The 26,558-nt window shown below is 28.7% G+C and overlaps 1 protein-coding gene across 1 annotated transcript in view; it reads left to right on the top strand.

Moving 5' to 3' along the window:
• Window positions 1-26,558, top strand: part of LOC107452044 (cullin 3) — a 59,904-nt gene that overhangs the window by 30,056 nt on the left and 3,290 nt on the right. The window contains exons 10-18 of the mRNA XM_071178083.1: window positions 1,005-1,175; window positions 4,055-4,162; window positions 5,614-5,738; window positions 8,845-9,055; window positions 12,188-12,305; window positions 12,427-12,495; window positions 17,887-17,960; window positions 21,136-21,204; window positions 25,775-25,881. Of these exons, the coding sequence (XP_071034184.1) occupies window positions 1,005-1,175; window positions 4,055-4,162; window positions 5,614-5,738; window positions 8,845-9,055; window positions 12,188-12,305; window positions 12,427-12,495; window positions 17,887-17,960; window positions 21,136-21,204; window positions 25,775-25,881 (1,052 nt within the window). The remainder of the gene's footprint in view (window positions 1-1,004; window positions 1,176-4,054; window positions 4,163-5,613; window positions 5,739-8,844; window positions 9,056-12,187; window positions 12,306-12,426; window positions 12,496-17,886; window positions 17,961-21,135; window positions 21,205-25,774; window positions 25,882-26,558) is intronic.

The raw sequence follows: 26,558 nt of genomic DNA, 5'->3' as shown, positions 1-26,558 counted from the left end.
ACACATGGCTTTAGCCCTCTGGTGGGAAAGACTTTAAAACAAAACTTACAACAGTTACTTTTCTCAACAACTGAAATTTAGAATAGTGTGATTAAGAAAAATATGTGAACTGTTTGCAATTTCAAATTAATATTGAAATGTACAGGTTTAGAATTTTCTACAGTGAAAAGTTTTTGGAACTTCAGTATTCAAAAAAGTTTACAAAAACTAGACGTTAAGAACGTATCCAATGAGCGAGCAAAGCGAGCATTGGATTGCGAAGCAATCCGAAATGAACTGCAAAAGCAGTTCCGTGGGTTGGTGAGCGCCAGCGAGCAGGGGGCAAAGCCTCCTAGTAGTTTATTAATTGCCTTAATGTACACATTTTGGCAGAAGATCTTATCAAAAGATTAGCAAACAGAACAGAAACCTCCCACAAAGTAAAACTGTGTACAACTTTGCATATGCAAATAATTCTTTCTGCACTCTTTTAAGTCTCAAATTCTGTTCTGTTGTTTCTGTATCTTGAATCGACCCTTTCAACTTACTTCCCCGAAAGGAAATATTAGGGACTGTCATAATTCCCGTGGTACCATCTGATGATTAGTATAGTAAATAAGAAAGAAGAATGCAATCAGTGACTAAAAAGAAAATCCTTTTGCGTTCTTATATATTTTTAAGTTATATTTTCTCAATGTACAAAAGTGTGACTTCCAAATGTCTGTATTACTTCTTATTCAAAAGGATTGTCCTTGCAATAGAGATATTTAGATAAATGTTTTGCCAATTCACCTTTAACAGCCACTTCATTTTAAATTAATATTAGCAATTTTATTTTTGATTGATATATTACATTTAATTAAATTGTTATTTGTTACGTTTAATTGAAAAATATGTACTTTGTTAGGTACGAAATTATATTAATGAAAAAAAAGAAAGGTAAAGAAATTCAGTAACAACATTTTCTTGTCATTATTTGTCAATACAACCTCTGTTAAAAAATACAATATTTTTTGTGATTCTAGATGACTGAACAAGAAATAGAGCAAGTGCTAGACAAAACAATGGTTTTGTTTAGGTATCTTCAGGAAAAAGATGTATTTGAAAGGTACTATAAGCAGCATTTAGCTAAGAGACTACTTTTAAATAAAAGCGTGTCTGATGATTCTGAGAAAAACATGATATCAAAACTAAAGGTAAGTTTTATTTATGGCTGTATCTGTACAACATCAACTTCTACAGCTTATCTCCTTCATCATTGCATTTTCTATGAATGTTTTCTCTTCCAAAGAAGATACTAACTGCACCAATTATTTTTTGTGATTTAGAAATCTATCTGAAACTATTTCACTCAAAACACTTTCAGTTTAGTTTGCAGGTAGAGATATCTCCGAAAAGCTAAAGACTGATATATAAATGCATTATAATATATTTTTATGCTAATAAATAATCACATCAAAGTAGATATCATGATTTTGGACAGAAAGCAATAATTTTCACTTTTTCTTTTATTTCATTTGAAAGCTCTCATTTGTTGATGAAATTTTAAATTAAAAAAAAAAAATTTCAGCTCCATGAACTGATTGAAATCTTGACATTGTGCAATAAATTTGTTATTAGTAACAATGCTATTGAAATTAAAATATTTTATTTTGTTGTAATTTACGAGTGTTTTTTTTTCCTTCTTTCTTTTGTAAATGTTTTAGGTTTTGCAACTTTGTAAAATCCAAATTATGACATTGGTTTAACTTCTGAGCAGAATTGTAAAAGGGAAGGAATTAAAAAAAAAACCTATAATGAAAGCATATATTTTTGTATGATTAAATGGGGAAAGAGTCCTAGCAATCTACACTTCAAGCAATTTATACCTTGTTTTCTTATATAACGAAATGATAGATTAGATAATAATTAATAGATATTTTTCCATTATTTATATTTAGAGTTTTTTTTAGAGCAACTTAACAACTTCCAAACTATCTTTTATTGCCATATAATTTAGAATGTATTTATGTAATAAAAGGTTGTTTTTTTTCCTTTCGGGAATCATTTTCTTTTTAGTGTACGTTAATATTTATAAAAAAATGTGTATTTTATATTTAATCTTAAATATTTTATGCAATGTGCTGCTGAAGACATCAATATTAATACCAATATAGTAAAATTTTTCGACACAGGGTTTTTTGGTGTAACTATTTTAAGAAAGATATTGTACGAAATATATTATTAATAGCTGAGGAATGTTATTTATATTTATTACATTCATGACATGAAGCTCCTTTTTTAAAATGGGTTAAATAAATGGTATGAGAAATCACCTTAGCTGTCTTAAGAGATTTATTACAAAAAGATGTGTCTAAAAGTTAGTAAATATTTTTCCAATATATACAGTGAAATCTCCTGCAAAATGGACACCTCTCAATATGGATATATGTATTCCCCATGAACCTTTTAAGAATGAACCATTATTTACATTCTTCACAAAGCAGGCACTCAATAACCAGATGCAGACAGTCATTTTTGCCCTCAAATGTTATTTTCTATCTCTTCAAACCAGACACTACTTTTTCTAAATTTGAAAAAATAAAACTATTTCTGCTTTAAATTGCAAGGAAAAAATTCAACTTTTCACCATTTTTGAAGTATGTAAATTTTTTGCCTTATCCATAATTAAAAATATTGTTGAGCTATTTCACTACTAAAGAATCAATCTTTCTCCAGTCACCTTGAATCACCTTGAGAGAAAATGATACTGCTCTTGTGAAATAATTCGGACAGTGGCATGTTTTCATCTGGACAACATAGGTTATGAGGCCTCTCAAGTTAAAATGAAGTCTTCAATGCTTTTTCTCCACTTTCCCATTTCTTTCATTTTCTTATCAATTTGAAGACTATATTTAACGCAGCTGAGTTAAAAAAAGAGAACAGAAATACAATCTTTGAGTTGTTCATATAAATGAAACATTTATTCCGACGTTTGATGAAAGATTGTGAATAAACAACTCCATAGGTCCTCATACCTTTACAGGTATGCATTGCTTTTTTTCTGTGAATTGTGGGAGGTTTACTTTCAACGAGGTATTAACCATGTCTCCTATCGAGAGATGGGTAGGTGTTACAAGGTGTAAGCCTAATAATTGAAACCAACTGAGGATTAAAAGCTCCTATCCGGTATCGTAGGATTGACTTGGAATGTCTGTGTTAATAGGAAAATTATTTTAAATTTTCTGTAGCTGCATTTACAGAATGATGTATTTATATCAAACTTTTTCATACATTATTTTTTATAATTTAAATAAATATCCTTGTAGATAGTTGTTGTAGATTATTTAATTATTCATCTTTAAAAACGTTCTGAAAACAATTTACGGTGTTGAACTTCGTTATTGGGATACCCTTCCCGTAAACGGACAGTTTTTTACCGGTCCCAAGAATATCCGCTTAATCAAAGTTTCACAAGTCAAAATGTAGAAAATGTGGAAAAAATTACCGAACCATAAAAAAATGGAAAAATAATAATAAATAACAAAAATCCAGGGGGGATATCTGGAAAAAATGGGAAAAAATTAATAAAAATCTGGAAAATGAAATATATAATCGTTTCATCAGCTCACACGATTATATTCGCACAAAGGAGTGCTTTCTGATATTGTATCAATATAACCAAAGCAAAATGTATCTATACAATAGTGTGAGGAACAGTAAAATAAATTTCAAAAAATTTACAACTAATAAAATAGTATATGTAAAAATGTGTATAGTATATGTAATATGTAAAAATATCACTTAAAAACATAAAATAAAAAGGAAAGAAAAAGCAGAATAAAACATAAAACAAAAACTATAAAGCGAGTAGGGAATTCAAATAAACTAACATGAACGGGAATTTTTCAAGAATGATTTAAAATATTTTCGGAACAAAATGCCAGATTACAAAATATGAAAACAGAAGCGCAATTTCTTTTTATATTTATTTATTATGCTCTCTCTCTCTCTCTCTCTCTCTCTCTGTATATATATATATGTATAATAAATTTTAATGAATTAAATAAAAATAGTTTATGGAATAATATTTCAGACTGAATGTGGATGCCAGTTTACTTCTAAATTAGAGGGAATGTTTAAGGACATGTCTGTTTCTAATACTATGATGGAGGAATTTAAGACACATATTTCAACATCTGGTGTAAGTCTGTGTTTTAATTTTTATTTATTTTGACATGATAATAGTTTAGAAAAGGGTGGAAACAATTATTAATAATATATTATTATTATATATATTATATATATATTATTATAATTTTTATTAAGGTTATAAATTCAAATGTCAATTTTAATCACTTTATTTTCATTGATTTAAATATTGAATTATTGATTAAAGCCATTGATTTAAAGTAGAAAACAATAATTAAGATAATTTGTCATGTTTTTATAGTGATTCGAAGGAAAATAAAAATCTTTCTAAAGTAATAAAAGAATGCAAAATTATTGCATTCTTTTATTACTTTATTTTCCAATTTTTATTACTTCATTTACTTATTTTTTTTTATTACTATTTCTGTTGATATTGACTGATAATAATTAAAAGTGAAACAATGAATAAATAAGGGCTAAAATAGTGTATAAATGACAGGTGTCTCTTACATATGTGTAAAGTGTTCAGTCATTTAAAAGTATCATAAGTTAAATAGTTTTATTCCGTTTCAGGCCACCAAAGTACTTATTTTAGATATCACAATAATTACCATTGTGGTGAGAGTTGTTTTCGACAATGTCAACCTTCATCTAGGAAAAGGTACGCCAACATAGAATCGAGTTAGCATGTCTTATATACTTGTAAATTGGCATCATATTTTTGTAGTGGTAAATACACAACAGTGCTTTCCCACCAGAATTATATCTGTGATAGAATTCGATGAATGGATACCACTAGTTGATTCATTGCTGTTTTGGGAAAAGCTGGGAGAGCTGTATTAAGTTCACTGCAGTGGTCGCTCTTGTGTTGCCTTTAGCAGTTGAGTGTATAGGTTGCACGTTGTGTGTGATCAAGACTGAGTAGCAGCAGCGTGAGGAGGATAATGTCGCAGTCACAAGTAGCAAGTCAACTGTTCAATGAGGACCATCCATCAATGTAGGCATGTAGCATTTCTGCTAAGGTAGTGTTCACATCATGTCCGAAAGTCACTAATGACGTGATAGTAGCATATAAATCTATCACAGATATAATTTTGGTGGGAGAGTATTGTAGTGTATCTACCACTACAAAAATATAATTCCAAATCACTAGTATGGATAACTCGATTCTATGTCGGAGTACCTTTCCATAGATAAATGTTGGCATTGTCGATAAGACTTTCTATAATTATTAAATGAAACGTGAATTGAAGTAGTGAATAAATTTTGTCCATTTTGCTACAAATGAGACAATTATCAATTACATAACTATAAAGACTTGCATTTAAATGTGTAAATTATATTTTCAAGAATATCTTTATAAAGATTTAGAACTCCTTTTTTATTTTGTTTATTTTTTGTAATGATTCTATTTAGAAAAAGGGAAAAAGTCAGTTTAAAAAAATGATATAATTAATTACAAGTTCTGATGATTATCTAATTAATATTAACTTATAATTTCAGACCAACCTTTATAACGTTGATCTAAACGTAAGAGTTCTAACCACTGGATTTTGGCCAACTCAATCTGCCACACCTAAGTGCAATGTGCCAATGGCTCCTAGAAATGCTTTTGATGCTTTTAGAAGGTTTTATTCTTTTCTTTCTTGATTTTTAATTATTTATTGATTTGCAATTATGTAGAGACATGAATTGAAAATAACTAAAGGTACACACTTTCATAAGAACTTCTGCTGAATGCACTTAAAATAGTTTTTAAGTCAATTGATAATAAATAAGACATTTCTTAGTGTTATCATGTTATAACAAATTGAATTTGCCTTTAAAAAAACATTTAATGTGGACATTGTTAAATTAAAACACATTTGAAATTTTTTCTTTCATAAAATTTAATTACATATCAGATTCTTAATGAAAAAATTTATTTTATAATAATTTTTTTCTCTTTGAAACTATATTTCTTTTAAACATTTAAAAAAAAAAAACTTTTTTGTTAAAAAGATAGAAATGTTAAAGAATTCAGAACATTTCAAGATTTTAATTTATAGTTTTTTTTAATAAAAGCAAAACAAAGAAATTTATTGAATTTTTATAAAAATTATTTAAGAAATTTCTTACATTATGTTATTAGATGGAACACAGTGGCAACTATGGATGCACTATTTAACATAAACCACGCTTTCAGATGGCAATTTTAATTAAGAAGCTCCATTTTTTTTATTCAATCAATCACAGTCATATATTTAGTAACATTAAAATCATAAAAGGTTTCAAATATATTCTAGAATGCTTAAGCATTTACACAGAAACAATGCAACAGGACTGAAATAATTATAAAGTGGGTGAAGTGAAAGATTGCTTAAAATTGCATGTTCTGTTAACTAACTACTCTATTTATTTATTTATTGTACTTGCCAATTTTAATTTATATTCATTGTTTTTCTTTCTGATACTTGTTTTAAGATTGATCTCTATTCAAATTAAGCAACTAAACTGGAAAAATTATTTACAGGGTATCCGCGCACCTGAAAAGTCATGAATTTCGGTATTGAGCAGAATTTGTCATGAAATGTTATGATTTTAACTATTTTTTAAAGAAAAGTTATGGAAAGTTATGAATTTAGGTCGCCGAAAAATCTAATTATTAAACTGGAATTTACCCCTCCCCCAATTTCTTGGTGTTTCGAATATCTGAAATAGTAACAAACTCCCCACTCACAGTCATATTTTATTTAAATATTAAATGTTTTTATCATGTTCTTTAAAAATTGTGTTCTTTCAAAAAATGAAAAAAAAGAAGAAAAAAACGTCATTACTTTTGTATTTTTTCAGCTATTTTATTGCTTCAGATCTTTATTTACGCTGTTTTTTAAATTAAATATCTATAAATATGAAGATGCAGAGTATAACAGTTTTGGTTACACCTATAATTTCAATTAATGTTATTATGAAGCCTTTTTAAATTTACTATTGTGTTTCTGTCAGAGAAAATAGTAACTTCGTAAAGTCATGAAAAATTCTTGGAATTAGTCATTGAAAGTCATGAATTTGAAAATCTAAAATGTAGCAGATACCCTGTATTTAACATTCACCACTCTTGATGATTTCAGATGGCAATTTTGACTTAGAATCTTTTTCCCCCCCTCTATTATTATTATTCTGCCAATTGTATGTTACAGTCAAATGACATTTTGATCCCTGAAAGTCAAAAGAAGGATAAAATCTTATTAATAAATAATTTTTAGGAGCTGAAATATTACATCATTTTTCTTAGTTTTTAACCGATACCCTTACCTATTGTTTTGGAGGGGAAAAAATCAACATATTTTTTATTTTATTAATAAATACAAGGAACTAAAATGAAACCTAATGTGATTACCCTTTTTATCTATGTCAATTCAGCTACCATGGTATATACAATAGCACAAAACATGTGTGCAGTTCTACAATCCAACAGCAAAACTTGGCAAACTTCAATCACAGCAGATTATTATTTTTTTTGCTTCCGGCCGAGTAAAAACTTGATAAAATTAAACACACTGGCAGATTCTGGAACGCATGAGTTATCTTGAGATAATAAATATTTGCAATGTATACATACCCCGGTTAACTCGAGATAATCAAGGAAGCGGTTAAACAGAGTAGTATTACATTACCAGTACATTATCAGTATACATTATCAGTAGTATCCACCAATTCATTTCTTTACTATGATTGCTCTTGTAAAGTATAATATGGAGATTGTTCACAAGTAATAAATCATACTTGGAATTATGAATCATTTCAGGTGTATAAACTCTTCCTTTCGTCAAACTAGCATAAAAAATCAGCCTTTTAATTGATTTATCACTGGAAAAACCTGTTGTCTGAAGCATCAGAATATAGATAATTGGTTCATTAATATATACATCATTGTATACTTATTTATAACTTTTTATTGCTTTGGAAATATTAATAATAAATAACAGTAATTTTTTTTTATTTAATTATAATTAATTATGTTTTATATTAAAAATGTGTGGGAAAAGCTTAATGATGTTTTTTAAACTGCATGTTAATCAACTGACAGAAAGTCCCAAAAATGACTACTGACCATGCTGACTTCTTCTTGAAGTTAGCATGGATACCCAATAATTTATTTGGCTGATTTTAAAGCTGAGATGATTGTTCTCCGGATAAAATCCAGATTTCTTGCTAATCACGATCCGAAAGTTTCTAGTTCTGGAAAGTTCCAAGGTCCAGAAGTTTCAAGAAATCATTGATCACATTTATATATAAAAATTCTTGTATATTTTATTCAGAAATATTAAAACTAGAATTTATGCATGGCATATTTTTCATTTGTGAATATTTTTCTGGTAGAGTAATAAATGTGATTAGACATAAGGAATAATTATCTATTTGAATTGTGCTGCATATAATTTATTTAGAGTATCATGTTTTGAAAATATCAGTGACTTAAATTTATAAAGACATTAATTTTTTGAAATGAATCATTAATGATTTTACTCAAGAAATTTTCAGGATTTTTGAGTTGGGCTCACAATTACCCCTGTTAAAGTAAATGAAACTAAACTAGGGGAGGGCATTTAAATTTGAAAAATCGGGGATTTATTGTGTTGATTGATATTGTGTAATTAGAAAAACTATTTGTGTAATTAAATTAAGAACACTCGTTTCTTTTGATTATATAAAATGCAAGGGATAATCTAATTTTGTATTGTTCTTTTAAAGGTTTTATTTGGCAAAACATTCTGGACGTCAGCTCACTCTTCAGCCTCAGTTGGGATCGGTGGATTTAAATGCTGTTTTTTATGGTCCCAGGAAGGAAGAAACTGAGCAGGCCCCAACTGATCGAAACCCCCGGAAACACATCATTCAAGTGTCCACTTATCAGATGTGTGTGCTCATGCTTTTTAACTCAAGGGATCGCCTCACATATGAGGTAAATTTTGCTATATGTTGTTACTAATCTCCTGAACCAGTCTTGCCAAGTGAACCTCCAGTCACAAGGAAGCGTTACCAGCAGTGCCATAGTTTTAATGTTTGTTCGAGGGGGGTTATTGATATCAACCTTCTGTTATTTTTGTCGTCGTCGAGCATTAGGACAGATGGAGTGCCATTGTTCTCGTTTTATGTGGCCCCATCTATGGCCCAGAATTCGACTTCTGTCACACCCATAAGTTAAACTCGTTTACAGGGCGGACCCATTCTTACATCCATTCATTCACCCACAGATTTTAATTTAAAAATGAACCAGAGAATGATCAAACTCCAGTTCAGTGCCCCCAGGGGTATTATTTGTCATGGAGGATATTGTGACCCGATAAATTTAACCTGCCCCAGTCATCATCGGCCGGGGCTGGATTCAAACTCCCGATTTCACGAACGTGAATCCTGCCAACCAGGCTATACCGGCCCTATCTCCTTCTAATACATATATTCTAAATGTTTAAATTGCAACAAAAATGAATAATGAATTTTTTTTACCTCTACATCCTACTCACAGGACAAAAGTAGCATATTATAATTTTGGAGGGGGGTTTGTCCCCCAAAACTACACCACTGGAAACACGGTCTTTTGAGCTAGTCTGTTTCAATGTAGATTCCACTGCCTGCTTAATGAAGAATCATATTTATAACTTCTATGGTCATTTGTCTGAGGTGGTCAGGAACCATCTTATTAACCGGTGTAGTGAACTCTGTTACGGTCTTTCAAAAAACATAGTCCGAAATTAGATGTGGTGACTAAGTGGGCTCTTTAGTCTTTGTTTGTATTTGCCAAAACTGAAGATCAGGTTGGCTTGTCTTCTGATGTGCAAAGGATGTAGAGCAGCCTCATAAGGGACAACTAGGTCTTAATCCAATAATGATGTGTTGGAACCGCAACAATATTGGGGTCCGATGAGTGTAAGATAAGTAAGTCTAAGGGGTCAGCGCCCTGTCCATACCTGTAAAGATGTTTCATCGTTTCAAGATCAAAGATAAATCCGAAGTCAGTATGAAAAAATCTTCAGAGGAAGGCATTGGCCCACATTGGGCTGTCTGGGCAACTATGATGATGCTTGTGACCTTTTTTTGGATTCATCCTCCAAGACTATTATTAACTAGAGTATGAAATACTTTCTGACCCGTAATATTTTTGAAAACCAGCTACAGAAATTAAAATTGTCCTCTTTTTTTCAGATGATAAATTAAACCCGAAAAAATAAACAACCTGCTTAGTTGCACCTAATTAAAAGTAATTGGTTATAAATAGCAGAATTTATACCTACCCAGGGTTGGCAAGGTTTAGGACACAATGGATTGATCCACGGTTTAAACCGTCCTGTCCAAAACTGTCTTAAACTGTCCAATACCCTTTTATCAAATTATGTCACAATTTTATCTGAACAATATTTAAAAGGTAAAATAAACATAGAACTAATAACATATTGATAATTAAATATACTAGAGAATATTTGTTTTTAAAAGCATAATGTTTTATTAATATTGTTTGACTCTTCAATTTAAACAGAAAAAGATTAATCAGTAATCAAGTTCAATTGGTCCTCTCATTCAATAGTACATAACTGAAGTTGGACCTTGCCATACAGGTTAAGCTATTAGGGACTAAGTACTTGGTTAGTCATAAACAGGTTTATTTATCTATAGTACTATTCAAGAATACTTTTATTTCATTCATGTTCAATTCTTTTAGCATAGTAGTGATACATCACCAGCGTCAGTAACTGAAACTTATGTTATGCCCTTCAAAACTGTTAATACATTTTTCAGTTATTTTGTATTTTCAATTTAAACTAATATATTTATATTTAAAAACAATTTTTTTAAAATAGATGTCTTTTTTATCATCCTGTAATGCAGAAATTATAACATTTTTTTAAAAAAATATTGTGAAAAATAAAAGGTTAATTTTTGAACAAATTTAGTATTTTTTTTAAGAAAAATTATTATTTTTTAATATTGCCATATTTATCCTTATGCAAAAATATTATTTATCAGTATTAAAAGCATATTTATATTTAAAGGATTAGGTATTCACTTTTGTTGTTCAATGAATTGTGGAGCTTCAAAAATTATAAACCTTTTCCTATTATATTATATTATTTTCTTTTAATAAGTTATAGTAAATTGTATAAAAAATATCAAATATTTATTGATACATGTAATTATTATGTGTACAATGGTTACACCTATAGAATTTTTACCTTTTACCAAAGTTCAAGGTTTTGGACACTTAAAGACAGTTTCGGACAGTTTTACCCAGTTTAGGACAGTTTTACCCAGTTTAAGACAGTAAAACCCATGTGTCCTGTTCAAAACCAGTTTAGGACGTCCAAAACCCCAACCCTGTACCTACCTGAAGGAAAAATGCTCAAGAAAACCCGAATAAAAATTTATAAAAGTTTATTTCACCAGCTTATTAAATGTTTTTCATCATATTAGTGAATTTTATATGGTGAGAAAATTTTATTTAATGTTTGTTTCTTCAGAGAAAGTACATTTTTGTGTCTGATTTTATGACTTAAAATATTGTCTATGTTATCAAAATCGTAGGAAATGCCAGCATTGTATATAATGCCAAATATTCTAGAAGTTAGGTATGAAGTATAGAAGTCAATGAGAATAAAACAACTCGTAATGTTTTCTACACTTTATTATTTTTATTTTTTTTGAAAAAAGGTTTTTGAGATGATAACCAAAGAAAAACAAGTGTGAAAATATACTTAATAATGGCTTTTAATTTTTAAAAAAAATTATTCTAGAGAATACTGGGCCCACACGTCCCTACCAGATTACTAATCTGGCTTATTCATATATTATTAATAAAACATGTTAATTATTAGGGTTTAAAATTTTAGTAACAAAATAATTATAAACCTAATTGTACTAAAACAATACTTTCAACTGTTGTTAATAAACATACTAATTAAAAGTATAAAACAATTGTGTTTAATACTTTGCCAATACTTTTCCTGTTATATATAGTGATCTTCTTCCCTCATTCATAAATTTTAAAATCTGAAACATAGTATGTTGTTGTTTACTTAATGAAACATTTTCTTTTCTGTAGGAAATTTCATCTGAAACAGATATACCTGAAAAAGATTTAATTCGAGCACTTCAATCACTAGCAATGGGTAAAACCAACCAAAGGATCTTAATAAAAAATCCTAAAACTAAAGAAATAGGTATGTAATGACCCTTTTTTTTTAACTTCTATTTTTTAGTTACCATCAGTGTAATATTTTCCTGTTTATAAATAGATTTGGAGATTGCTTTAAAATATGATTTTTTTTCCTTCCATTTCAGAACCAGCTCATCAGTTTATGGTAAATGATTCATTTACATCTAGGTTACACCGTGTAAAAATTCAAGCAGGTACATAAATTTATTTATTAATGTCTTAAAATTTTCGTAATTAGCACTAAACTTTCCAGCACTTAATATATACCTATTTTTACCATAGCGGGTCAAATGACTGAACTTTGTTCCTTGATTGAATGTATGAACTATGGATGTTAGGAAGGAAATAAACTAAAAAAAAACTTTATTATAGTTAAACAAAATTGTTTATTGCCAATTTTTATGTATAAATAATATGAATTTTTAATGCATTGCTCTGCGCATTTTTTACTTATACAGGGTGTTTACATTTTCCGCAAACATATTTCTTCTAATTATTATTATTTCTATAATTCTTATAATTATTATTATTTCTTCTAAGAGCTTCTACTGTCTTGATTGTTTCGACATTTTCTGGGTAAAAACTAACAGTGAATTAGAAGTAAAGCTCTCAAAATAAAATATAAGCTACTTACCAAAACATTTAGTTTTTGCCACTTTTTCTTACACAAAAATGCCAATCTAAAATTTTAGGTACTTTCTTGAAATTTAAATTCACAGTTATTCTGATTCAACTCACAACGCAACAGTCTTTGCAGAAATGTGCAACTCATCAAATGCAATACGTCGAACACGCATTACATTGTTATTTCTGATCTGATAACCTTATAAAGCAATAAATTGTCCTCCCGGTCAACTGACCAGTTGTGGTAGAAATAGGTTTATGGCAAGAATTATTTGAAACAAACAAAATACAAAAAATAAATAAAATATTATTAGAATATTAACTGTATGTAATTGTATGAAAAAGTCATGAAATCAAATGAGCAAAAATGATAAGTGCATTTGGGAGATAAGTGCAGTTTCGATGCGAAAGTTCTTAAACGATCATTTGACTTGTTATGGTATGTTTAGTGTTAAGTTATTAATTTTAGAAATTAAGAGTTTTATAAATATTGTAACACAATTTTATGCTTTGCAGTGAATATTTGCCACTTACTTCATTTTCTACGTAGATTATTTAATTCAGTAGAATGAACATTTCTCGTGGGACCTTTCTTTGATAGGGGAGGAGTCAACATATAATAATGACTTAAAAAAAAGTATGATAACTAATATATATAAAAAATGTTAATTTAATAAATTACGTAACTACAAAAACATTTATCATGCAAAAGAAAGAGGAATGCATTTATAATGCATAGAAATTTGAATTTTAACACATTCGTCTCAAAAGTAACAACTTCTGAAAAACTACAACTGAAACACATAAAAACACACTTTTCGCTGTTAATTTTTCTCATAAAACGGCAAACGAACAAAACATTTGCATCGGGTTTACTTTAACTGTTGACTGATTTACTGAAAAAAGTTGAAATTAAAGAAGAGAGTAGAAAAACATAAATAGGAAGGAAAGAATGGGTGGGACTTTTATAGCTGATCAAAGGTAAATGGCAGATTAGTTCAAAAAGTTAAAGTTACTCATAATTAGTGTAATTTTATTTATTTATTTTTTTCATCAGTTATATATGCATTTTGAGTTTTGGGTAAAGTTTTAAAGAAAATGGCTTCTGAACAGGTGAACTTATATTCAGAAAATTAAAAAGAACAATTTGTTTATGAATTGTTAACCTTTCATTTCTGTCCAACTTATAACTTAGTTTGTTTTTAAAATATCTGCAGGGTAAGTTTAAACAAGATGGCAAAACTTAACTGCACGATCAGCATTCATCTTAGAATTTATGATCGGAATACGAGTAGGAAGAAGTTAAAACACAAAAATGGGAGAAGACTTATAAAACTTTTATTTCAAGGGAATATGATGTATAGATGGGTTCATATGAAAAGTCTAATCTTCAAATGCCCCATTCAAAAGGATCTAGCAACCAGAAATATTGGGGAAATGCCTGCTGTTTTCACTTCACTCCCCTAAGTCACAGCTGCTACTGCTTTTGAGCATCTTTTCCAGTAATTCTTTGAATACATAATTTTCTTTTGAGCAGTCTTTTTCATATACATAGTTTTTTCATTCTTGTGTTTGGATACTATGCCCAGTTAGATGTGTTCCCAGTAAAGTTCAGACTCAACCAGTATGTATTTTATTTGTTGAACTAATGCTTGAACCCAACCCAGAGAACTCCTTTTTATTAAAAAATTTTTATAACCGTAGCCGACCCAATTTTTGGGTTTGCGACTACTAATATTCAACTCCATAACCTTGTAATTTTGAACTGAATCCAGAAGACATGGGAACTCCTGGATCAAGTATTAGGAGGAATTTGCCTTCGTGGAGGACTTTTCGAGGGAACTAACTCTCATTTGCGTTACGTGGAGAGGAAGACCACAAGAACCTCCCACTGTTAGCCTGAAGGCAAGGGCATTCTTACTCACGATCGGTTTACCACGGAGGATATTTCGCATCAGCACTGTGGTAGGTGCGAGCCGGATACATAATTTGTATTGCCCAGCCATCGCCTGGATTCGAAACCGGTTCACCTGATTGGAAAACATATGCTCTGTCCCCTAAGTCAGCTCAGCTCAAGCTGACCAATTAGCCTTCATGGAGAACTTTTTGATGAAAGTTGTGGAGACCACATAAACCTCCCTTCAATGGCTTCTTACTTTCGGCTACCACTGAGGATATTTTACAACAATATTTTGGTGGTTACAAGCTGGGATTTAAACCTGGGTCACCTTATTGGAAGGCTATATCCCCTGAACAACCTTGCAGGGTGCGTAGCGTTTGTAAAAAGTACTTAAAGGTGCTTTTTGGGGGATTTCGTTTTTAAAAGCTTTTAAAGGTGCTTTTTTCAGCTGGCATTTTTAAAAAGTGCCTTTTTTTCCGAATAATTTTTTTCCCTTCAGTGATATCTGGTGTATCCCATGCATTTCACGAAAAATGGGGAATTGGCTACGTAATCATTCACGCGGACTTCATGTCGTACCCACGTTATGACTTGCGCATGCGCGCACACTTGAAACCGAAACCCGAGTGCTCCAAATGAGATAGAGAATANGGACTCAATCTTAATGGCTCAAAGGGTGACTTCAAATATGCTAATTAATTAGTGCAGACGTTATTCTAAGTTATGAAATTAGACACAAAAACTTCTCTGAATAAACATACCTTTTTTTCAATGGATTCAGATTTTTGACCCTCAAAATAGGGTCCCACTGGTTTGGTCAGGAAAGCACTCCAAAGTTTGGAACCCTTAATGGTAATTTTACTTTTTGAGTGTTTGGCTGTATCTCAAAAACATTTTAATCAAATTAAAAAAATTTTGCATACACTTAAAAAATTTGCTTATCAAAAGATAATTCTATGCAAAAAATAACTTTTAGTAAATATTTATTATTTTTTAATAAAAATTTTGAATTGTAAGCTATAGAATTTTTTAAATCATTTTTAAGAACATAATTTTTTACATAGAAAAATGCAAAATTGGTTGAATAGTTCTTGAGAAATCGAATTTTAAGCATCTGACTTTCTTGAAATTCAATTTCTCAGGAACTATTCTACCGATTTTGCTCAAATTTTGTATTTTATCATGCAAAATTATATTCTTTAAAATGATGCAAAAAAAAATTGCTTACCTTACAATTAAAAAAATTTTTTGACCTTTATTGAATGAAATAATAAATATTTACTAAATGCTATTTTTCATGTAATTATCATTGGATTAGCAAATTTTATAATAATGTGCAAAAAAAAAGTTCAATTTGCGTGAAAATTTTTCTAGATATAGCAAAATACGTGAAAAGTGATTTCGTAACTTTAAATATTGTCTGTAATTAATTAGCATATTAGAGATCACCCACTTGAGACATTAAGATTGAGTCCTAGAAAGTGAAAATCTGATCATTAAATCAAAAGTTAATCTAGTTGGTCCGTTTTTCTTTTCTGCACTGTACATACACGGACTCATTAGTGTTTTATATTATGCAGATTTTTGTTAATTAACTTTAACGTTTATCTGTTATCGTTTTTATTTTCTGGCAAAAAGCTTCCAAGTGGTGAGATTTATAATTCCTTAACACTCTTTGAAACTGTTCTTGGCATTTTAATTTGCTGGCAAAAGAGGGTCTTTCTAATGTTGAATTTTTTTTTCTTGCCGAATATACACTTAGAATTTACACTTTTTACTCGAAGATTTGCCCTCCAATCCCCATGCCATAATACCTGTTATTCATGTATAGTTAAATGAGCTTAAAGGGAGACCTAAAAATCTCAATTTTCTCTTAAATTTCTTACACTAAACTCATTAAATTATTGGGCCATCTTAAAAGCAAATATTTATGTAACAGAATTTAGATAACTTTATTTTTTGCTTTATGATGAATTTTGTTGTAAGTAATTTGAAAAAAATCAAGAAAATTTGGAAAACCATAATTTTTATACTACCATAATTTTTAAACTTGATACTTTTCAGAGGGTTACGCGAAGCTGTTTTCAGAAAATTCGATTGCTGTATATATATATAATAGTTTTTTGTTAATGAGTTATTTTTATTAAAATTATCTGAATAAACTTCTTCAAATAAATATTTTCTTGTGCTTTTAAATTTTTTTTTATTTAATACGGTTATTAACATTACTATACAATATTATTTGCAGAAATGTGTTGAAAAATAGTGTGATCAAAAAATTTTTGTTTTGAAGATCGTCAGTTACCTTAATTATCAAGCAAAACACAAAATGCTCTGTGAAATTCCCTTAATGTGGTTGCTTATTTTACCATATAAGTTCTGTAATTGTCTTGACAGACTAAATAAAATAAAAAAGGAAAAATTTTATAATTTTTTTTAAAATAAAAAAAAAATCTATGGATGTTTTGTTTTGTTCATTTACGTCGCACTGGAGCTGTACAATAGACTATTGGTGACGGTCTGGGAAACATCCCTGAGGATGATCCAAAGACCTGCCATCAGAATTTTGACCCTCCACGGAGGGGATGGCACCCCCGCTTCGGTAGCCCGACGACCTGCACGCGAAGTCGAGCACTAGAATCTATCTAGAGCATAAAAATCTATGGAAAGCTTTAATAAAGATATTTAAGTATTTCTTAAATTTAGTTAACAGATTATCAGTTTCTCCCCTTTTTGTTTATATCAAAGTTTATAATTATTTAAAAATAAATCCTTCTTTCTCTTCCTATTTGCTGAAAGTTTTTTCTTTTTAGTAAGTCAGAAAAACAATAGCAGAAAAATAAAAATTTAAGATATGTGTTTTTTTGTTGTATTTTATAATTTTTGTATTTTTCTATTGTTTTTCTGACTTACTAAATTAAAATAAAAACAAATTTGGTTTTAGTTGCTATAAGCGCTTTTCCATTTTTAATTTATTATTTAATGTTACTTACTTATTTTGTCTTTTTCTGAATTTGTTAATTAGTTTCTTTCTCTGAAAGTTATGTTATATCATTTTCAGTTGCTGCTAAGGGTGAAACTGAACCTGAAAGAAAAGAAACCAGAAGCAAAGTGGATGAAGACAGAAAACATGAATATCCTTTTGTTATAATGTTAAGAGTAGAGAAAATCTATTCTTGTAAGGTACTTGTTTGCTCCTTAAGTCAAGCACTGATTTAGAATTTTTAATTAAAATTAATTTTTTTTAAATGTTTAAATAAATCAAATAGCCAGGGTGTGTAGCCTTTTTAAAAAGTGCTTATATTCGATTTTAGTTTTTTAAAAGCTCTTAAAGGTGCTTTTTTCTATTAATGTTTTTAAAAAGTGCTTAATCTTCCCTTTTCTGAAATGTTATATTTTTCTTTACCATGTTATGCAAAAAGACATTGTCCTATTCAATGTTTTCACAATTAATTCAACCCGAATCTATTTCTGCGTACCGCCGGCCTGTAGTGTATGAAAACGCCATTTGTATTACATGTTTGCAGGGTTCGTGATTTTTTTGATTTTTGAAGAAAAGAAAAGAATCAGATTTTTTTTATTCAAACACATTGTAAGAGCTTTAATTTATGATTAAAAATGCTTTATAAATGCTTAATCAAAATTAAAACAATATTATAAGAATATTTTAGAAGCTTCAGCTTACTAATATAATTTTTCATTACAATACATAGCTTTGAATGCATAGCAACCATTTTGAAACAAATGCATAATTGAACTTTGAAGACTAGATGAAAAAGAGAATTTAATGAAAGTGGTCTGTCTAGGTTTTTCTGAGAGGTATTTATTTTGTGAAAATTTAGACAAAATTTCTGAAAATTAAAAATAATATTAAAAAATCAGCACAAAAATATGGATTTATTCGTTTTTTACGAAACACAAATATAAAATTTTAAAAAAAAGTATTTTGTCTATTGTTTTTCCTTTGTTGATTTCCAAAGTTGAATTTGCGAAGGTACCCTAAGCTGTAGCAAATTTGGCTTGGACAGACTCCAACTATTAAATTAAAGTTTCAATTAGCAAACCATAATTTTAATTTAAAATTGTGTTTTTTTTCTCTTGATTTTTAATATGACAAAATAAATGTAACAGATTGTGTTTATAAATGTAGTCCTTCATCAAAAAAAAAAAAAAAATATTTAGTTTATATATTTTTATATTAAAATATTCATTTTTAATTCTATATCAAAATAGATCAGCTAAAAAAAATTAAAAAAAAAAAAACTATGCACTCATTGGATTTTTTTTTTCACAAAATTTCTTAATAGAAAATCTGATAATGTCAAAGATACTGTAAACATATTATGAGAAAAAAACACCAGTTATCAGTTAATAACTCTACTGCCTCAAATAGACTTTGTAAAGGAAGAATGACACTATATCAGGAAAAAATATCTGAATTCATTAACCTTTTTTTTTCTATTTTTGGCATATTAGGGTAATTTCTTTTTAATATAACCTCAAGCTTTAGAAATATACATTTTCCACCAATGAAATATAATGTAGATTTTAATTCCATGCTGTTTCAATGAAAAGGTAGAATTTTAATTAAGATTATTTGAATTTTTTTTTCCTTCAAAATTCCTGTCTGTTATTATTTTCTACAGCTATGCAAGTCTATAATAAGACAGCATTTAGTGTGTACTTTAATCTGTACTTTCAATCACAAGAATCAAAAGATTTTTAAAAATGTAATTTCAAATGTGTTGGAATTTAACATACACCAAGAAAGAAAGTAATTTCGTTAACTAAAATTAATTAATACAGCAATTTATTAAAAATATATTTTAAAACTAATAAAGTAAAATAATAAAAGTATCAATAATTTGCCAACATTGTCTAAATATGATATTTTTCAAAGTGCTTAAAAATATTTTTTGAGTGCCTAAAAGGTGCTTATTTTTTGTTGAAAAATTTGGCTGATTGAGGTTTCAGTAAGTGGTGTAATTCTTCTACCATTTAATAGTAGAAATAATAATATCTAGGATTTAAACAATTACATCAGTTAATATGCTTCTGCACCTGAATGCAATAGTTTTAGACATCACTGTTCTCTCTCTAAATCATTCAGATGCCCTCACAAGCTTTCTCTTTGGGAAGAAAGAAAAATTATTGAAATAGTGTCAAATAAATTGATATTTGTTAATGAATTCAGATGTCTCAAAGGTTCTTTGAATGATAATGTGTTTTCTAAAATCATGGTCCGTAGCGTTTTTTAAAGGTGTTTTTAAAAAGTTCTTAATTTTCCCTTTTCGAAAAGGAGATTTCTTTTCTTTACCATGTTGGTTTTCGCTACGTATTATGCAAAAGCATGCTTTTCACATTGTTCTATTCAACATTTTCCCATTTCATCCAACCAAAATCTATTTCGGCGTACCGTTGGTCCGTAAGGTATGACACAGCCGATTATTTTACATGTTTAATGAAATACTTGCGAGTCCGTGTGTGCTTCTACTGCATTTTGTAAGATATTCTCCATATCAGGCTTCATTTTCCACCCTCTGATATCGAATGGAAAAACCTCTTGATCTTTTTATAATAGCATTTAATATTATCAAGAAAAGAGTTCTTTATCAGAAACTGGTTATTTTATCATGAAAATTATTTTGCATTTTGTTAGTATTTAGTGCTTTAAAATATTTATTGAGTGCTTAAAAAGTACTTAAAGGGTGCTTATTTTTGTGGAAAGATTTAACTACGCACCCTGAACATGCTTTCTTTTAGCATGTTGGTCTACACTAGTAATGAAACTTCTACAGCAGACTTCAATTAACAAAGTGTTTGTTTATTTTAAGGGCCTCATTTACATCACTGAATTATGACAGCATATTATTAAAATTATAGAAGAATAAAACTAGTATGCATGTAGGTCGAAAACTTTGAACTAACAAACAAATGGTTTGAATATGGAAGGTTATACTGTGATATTCATTTTCCTTTCATCTATTTTTTTTAATCCTATTACATATCTGCTATTTTTAAAATTTTTCAAAGTGTGTAGTAAAATTGCTGTCATATGGGGTGAAAAAAAGCATATTTTTAAATTTAAGAGCTTAAACGCACCATTGTATGATTCTCAAATACTTTTATATGTGTGTTTAATGTATTTATATGCACTAGTGATCAAAATTATTTTAAATATATAAATTAGAAATAAACAGAAAGCATTAATCTTACTCCCCTTTTAAGTATAAAAATAAAATTTATTGCAAAATAGATAAAAAATTGGAAAGTATGCATTTATGAAAATTTTTCTTAATGGAAGCTTACAATAGAAGCTGCTATAGTAAGAATCATGAAAGCAAGGAAGCGAATGGCTCACAATGTTTTAATTACTGAAGTAAGTATTTATTCATGTACTAATTAGGTTTTTATTCTTATACATTTGAATGTGTTGTACAAATAAGTAAACATTGTTTCCATTCATTTTTAAGCATTAAGGAACAAGAATTTTTATAGTGATCTTTGTTCCTTTTGTTTATCTTCTCAAAAGAAGCACCATCGCTTCTCTTCAACATAAACCATTGTCACTCCAAATCCTTTACAAGGCAGAAAGTTGTTATCCAAAACTTAAATAAGAATTGTGGTTATGGTACACTCGTTCATGATGAAACAACTTGTTTCATCTATACATTTTTCAAAATAAATGTAGTTGATTTAAAACTGCAATTTTTGTATGGTCATTATTTTTTTTTATCTTAAAATACCGGGATTGGTTTATAAAACAGAGTTTCCACAGTCCAGAGTTCCCATCGTCCTTTAAAGTAATTAATTTTAGTACAAGGTTTTTAAAAGTCCTTAATTTTCAGTATCACTATAATTGATGGAAACAGTTATACAAAAACATTAAAGACAAGAAGTTGTTCTTTCATCACCTAGAATGAGACCATGCATCGAGGGTATAGCATTTTAGAGAGACAAGAAGAAATGTGTGCAAGGCAAGGAGGAAAAATCATGTCCTTTCATTAATATATTGGTTCTATTATAAATTCTTTCTTTTGCTTAGAATGGTACCCGATGAAGAAAGGGGATCATTTTAAAAGAAAAGAATAGGGCGTTGACAAGAAGAATACTAATTCTGAGGTAATTCAGTTCTACTAGTCGCGCTCATGCATATAGTAACGAAGTAGAGCCCAAGAAACGAAGTAACCGAAAAATTTATTCATGGCAGAAAATATTTCTGAACAACTTGAAGAATTGAATCTAATAATATTTCAATAGGTAATTAATAACTATAAATTTATAAAAGCAGTATCAATTTTTAAAATTCCCAATTGGACTAAAATGTAAACAGCTCTGTAATAAACAAGGTGTGAAAAAAATTGAATTTTTTTCCCTTGAAAAATCCCAGCCTTCCCTAGGTTTTTTTTTATTTTAAAAAAAACTGGGGTTTATCAGGTTTTTTCAGAAATACTTTGAATTTTTATTTTCGAATATCTAATTAGAGTGCATGATTTGCTTCTAACATGAATGGGTCAGGGAAAATATGGAATTGTCAGGGAATTTTATTTTAACTCTGCAGCAAAGAATAGTCAGTAAATCTTGCAATTTTTCAAAACACCTGGAAAATTCCTATATCACACCTGGAAAATAGCCAATCTTAGAATTGTTGGTTACAGTAATCAGTTAAATAAATTCTAACTTCTATTACAATTATTTTATAAAATTCCACTTTTTAGTGAAACTTGCAATTTTCATTCTATTGAATGTTTTTGCTCACAAAATCTAATTTTTGATATTACAAATAAAAAAAATCGAAGTTTCCTGGTGAAAAATTGCATAATATAGTTTTAAAAAAATGGTTTCGATTTCCTTGAAGTGTACCTAATTTATCTGGAAAAGTCAGGGAATTTTTTTTTCTGATATTGAGTGGGAACCCTGAGTTAACTATTTGGTTACTATTTATGAACTTGCTTTGCTGCAATGTAACAATATTTTCGGAGGTTTTAGATAGTAACATTATTATTTTTGTTTCTTAAGGATAAACAGTTTATTATATAAAAAATTAAATCTAACTCGATTAAAAGATCACAATTTTTTTTTTATTGTAGTATATTTAAAATTTATAATGTTTTAAAATTTTAACTTAGATTTTTATTATTAATTATTTTTTTTTGGTTATCATTGCAACTTAATATTCTGTTTTAATTTTGTAAATTTCTATTCAACTTTTGGTTACTTTAATATTAGTTAATGTTTTTTGCCAGATTATTTAAATTAAATCAGATTAAATTTGTCTGGGCCCACTTTGGCAAAGCCTGGTAATAAATACATCAGTACTTGCATTATAATGAAATTATTATCTTTTTTACTTATTTTTTTTTAAAAAAAAGGAAAAAGAGATAAATAATTGGCATGAATAATTGGAAGAAATGAATACTTGAGAATAAACAATTATTATATTATTTTTAAGATTCTTAATTTTAAGAAAAATCCTTAATAATTTCAAAAAAAGTCCTTAATTTTGGTTTTGTTAAAGGAGTGGGAACTCTGTAAAATGATATTAATTTGTTTATTAATTAAAATTAATTTGATATTTAAAAACGTTAGAAATAATGTGATTGATAATCATACCTAGATATGTTATTTGATGTCTATATTAATAGTCAAGATGACCTTGATTGGTATCCATATTCTGTTTAAAAGTTTAACCCATTTTGAATTGTAGTTGTCTAAAATATTCATTTCTAATGATAATAGGTATTTTTATTAACTTTTGCAACTTGCGTACTTCTATGCTACAAAAAGGTTATAAGGAGGTCTATTTACAGTTACAAAATTTGACATGAAGGATTACTTAATCAAAATTTTAATTTTTGAAATTTTTCTCTTAGACGTTGGTCTTTTTCTCAATATAAAATATTTCAAGGCCAATTTTAATTGTTAATACAGTCAAGCCCTGCTATAGTGAACACTGTTTATAGTGTATTCTTGGATATAGTGAATGAAATGTTCGCTCCTGTGCCTTGCTACACACGCATAGTGTTATTTTTTGTGGATATACAGAACCAAAAAAGAGTGGAAGTTGAATATTATGAATTTTTTTCTGTCTTCGACTGATTTATTTTCTTCATTTTTTAAGTAATAATTTTGAAATTTCTACTTCAAAGTAAATACTAATACAGATTTTTAAACCCATCTATAACAGATAATGTAGCAATAAGCATTTTTTCTTGTTTGCTTCATTATTGAATAGCATCATTGAATTGGTTTGGCATTCAAAAAACCGCAATCTTCCAGTATCTGGACAAATGCTTCAAGTCAAAGCAGATGAATTTGCTGAGCTATTTAGTGCGACTACTTTTATGCGCTCGAATGCCTGGGTAGAGAGGTTTAAAAAGTGGAATAATATAATCGGGAAATGTTTCCATATCTGATGTATGGATTGCTCATCAGCTAAGGATTACTATTTTTATCTTTTTATATGCAAGGCGAAGAGAAATAAAAATTAACACATTTGTGTTGCTGTGTATTGTTTTTTAGTAATTTTTGTATTTCATTTTATTGGTCATTTATTTAAATAATCTGTAATAAAAAGGAGGAATTTGAAAACATTAGTTAAAATTGTTTGCGGAACGGATATAGTGAACCCAAATTTCGGTCTCTTGAAGGTTTGACTGTATTAGTCCTTTGAGTGTAAAAATATTTCGTTTTTTTTTTTTAGATACTTTGTGCAAGCATGTGATTGTTCCGTTATAGCGAATCGCAAGAGCATTCATTTACTGAATTCCACAAATCGATAATTATCTTCCGACAAAATTTCTCCGACAGCAGCTTCTTTTTTTTTTCTTCCTAACTTCTCATGCACTTAGGATAACAATTTTATTTTATGTAAAATTGTAAGAGAAAAATGTAACTTTGAATAAACTTGAAGAGCTGGAGAAAAAAAAATTCCATAATAACTTTGGCTATAATTAAGGAATTACTAAAGCAAACATAAAATTAATGAGATAAAAATTTATTATGAAATGGGAAATATTCAAAAGATTATTCGTTAGAAAGAATAGCTTTTTTTCTTGTTTTTTTTTTTAAAGTTTATATTTTAAAGAGTTGCAATTTAAATAGAAATTTCGATTTGTAATAAACGAATAATTTAATCAATGTGATATAATTGCTCCCTTTTTTTATATGCTTGAAGGAACTAGTTTTTAACATATGAAATGAAATTTTAAAATCTCACATTTCACTGATCACTTTTCAACGGGCTCAATACCATCCGAAATCCGTGTTTCGATTAATTTCTTTTTTTGTAGTTAATGTAATTGATTTTCTCATGATTTTTATGATTTCAAAATTATTACAGCTCTGTTATTGCCATAAATTTCACGGTTTTTAATTTTTTTTAATACTAGGAGAATTTGCCAAGTGCGGAAAATGTGTATTTTTTTCTTTGCAATATATGTATTCTTTTATGCGTTGATAAGAAAACTATTTACTAGATAAATTTTATAAATGTTACTTTTATGCTTTTATTTATCTTCTATGTACAGAAAGGTAAAAGTGTCAGACAATTTCTTCTTTCTACAATCATACGGAGATCTTAAACTGCTGTATGATCTTAACTAGATTTAAGATGATCTTAACTGTGTAAACTTAAAATTTTTCTTTTTACTATGCATTGTGATTCCACTCAATTAATCTTGCTTATTGTCTTCTTATTGCTATGTGTTTGCTGGCAAACTGTACAGGAAGGCTTTTGTTTAACACACATAGTATTTTTTTAGTTTCAATTTTGGTAAATCTTTGATTATTTTATAGCATTTATTAATCAAAAGTAAAGTTTGCATTTCTGTCAATTTGATATGGTATTTATTTTATTTTTCTCCCAATAAATTATTTTCCAATCAAATTAGAATGTAAATTAAATAGCCACATACATTACTAATGTATATACTTGATACGTTAAATAGGTTACTGAACAGTTGAAGTCTAGATTTATTCCAAGTCCTGTAGTTATTAAAAAGAGAATTGAAGGCTTAATAGAACGTGAATATTTGGCCAGGACAGCGGAAGATAGGTATGCATTTCTCTCTCTTTTACAGTTAATGATCAGAAATGTCAACAATCGCTTTGGTGAATGTCCAAAATATTTTATATTAATATATTTGTTGATTTTATTATATTTATTCAATATCTGCGGAGGATAGATTGGGAGAAACATCAGTGTTCGAAGTACCGGTTAAATGCATCCTCTGCAGTGGCACTTAACTAGAGCTATCGGACATTTACCAAAGCGACCACATGATTGTCAACGACCACCCATTTCGTTCATTCCCATTAACATATATGCTATGTGTATATATATACACACACACATATATATATGTGTGTGTTTGTGTATATAACATATATACAGTGGTGGCCAAAAGTGTGGACACTTTTTGAAAGTTTCATGTTTTTCAACTTTGTGTGCTTGTAGAATACATTAGTTTTCACTTAAATACAAACGTTTATATATCAAATTGAAGGTAATTTAATGTAAAATTTAATAATAAATACAGTATTACAATATCTGTATTACAAAAAAAGTTATGCAATTAATTGTAAGATCTATCTCAGATTTGCATTTTTTTAAAGTGATACTTACACAATCAATACCTAGTAGGATAACCCTTAATTTTTAAGACAGCTTCACTGCGTCTTTTCATCGAGTGAACGAGTGTTTGGAGTTCATCTTTCGTAATCACATGGTGC

Source organism: Parasteatoda tepidariorum, chromosome 2 (assembly GCF_043381705.1).
Source record: "Parasteatoda tepidariorum isolate YZ-2023 chromosome 2, CAS_Ptep_4.0, whole genome shotgun sequence".
Classification (NCBI taxonomy): Eukaryota; Metazoa; Arthropoda; class Arachnida; order Araneae; family Theridiidae; genus Parasteatoda; species Parasteatoda tepidariorum.
The sequence above is the reverse complement of the archived record's forward strand: the minus strand, read 5'-3'. Positions and strand labels throughout refer to the sequence as shown.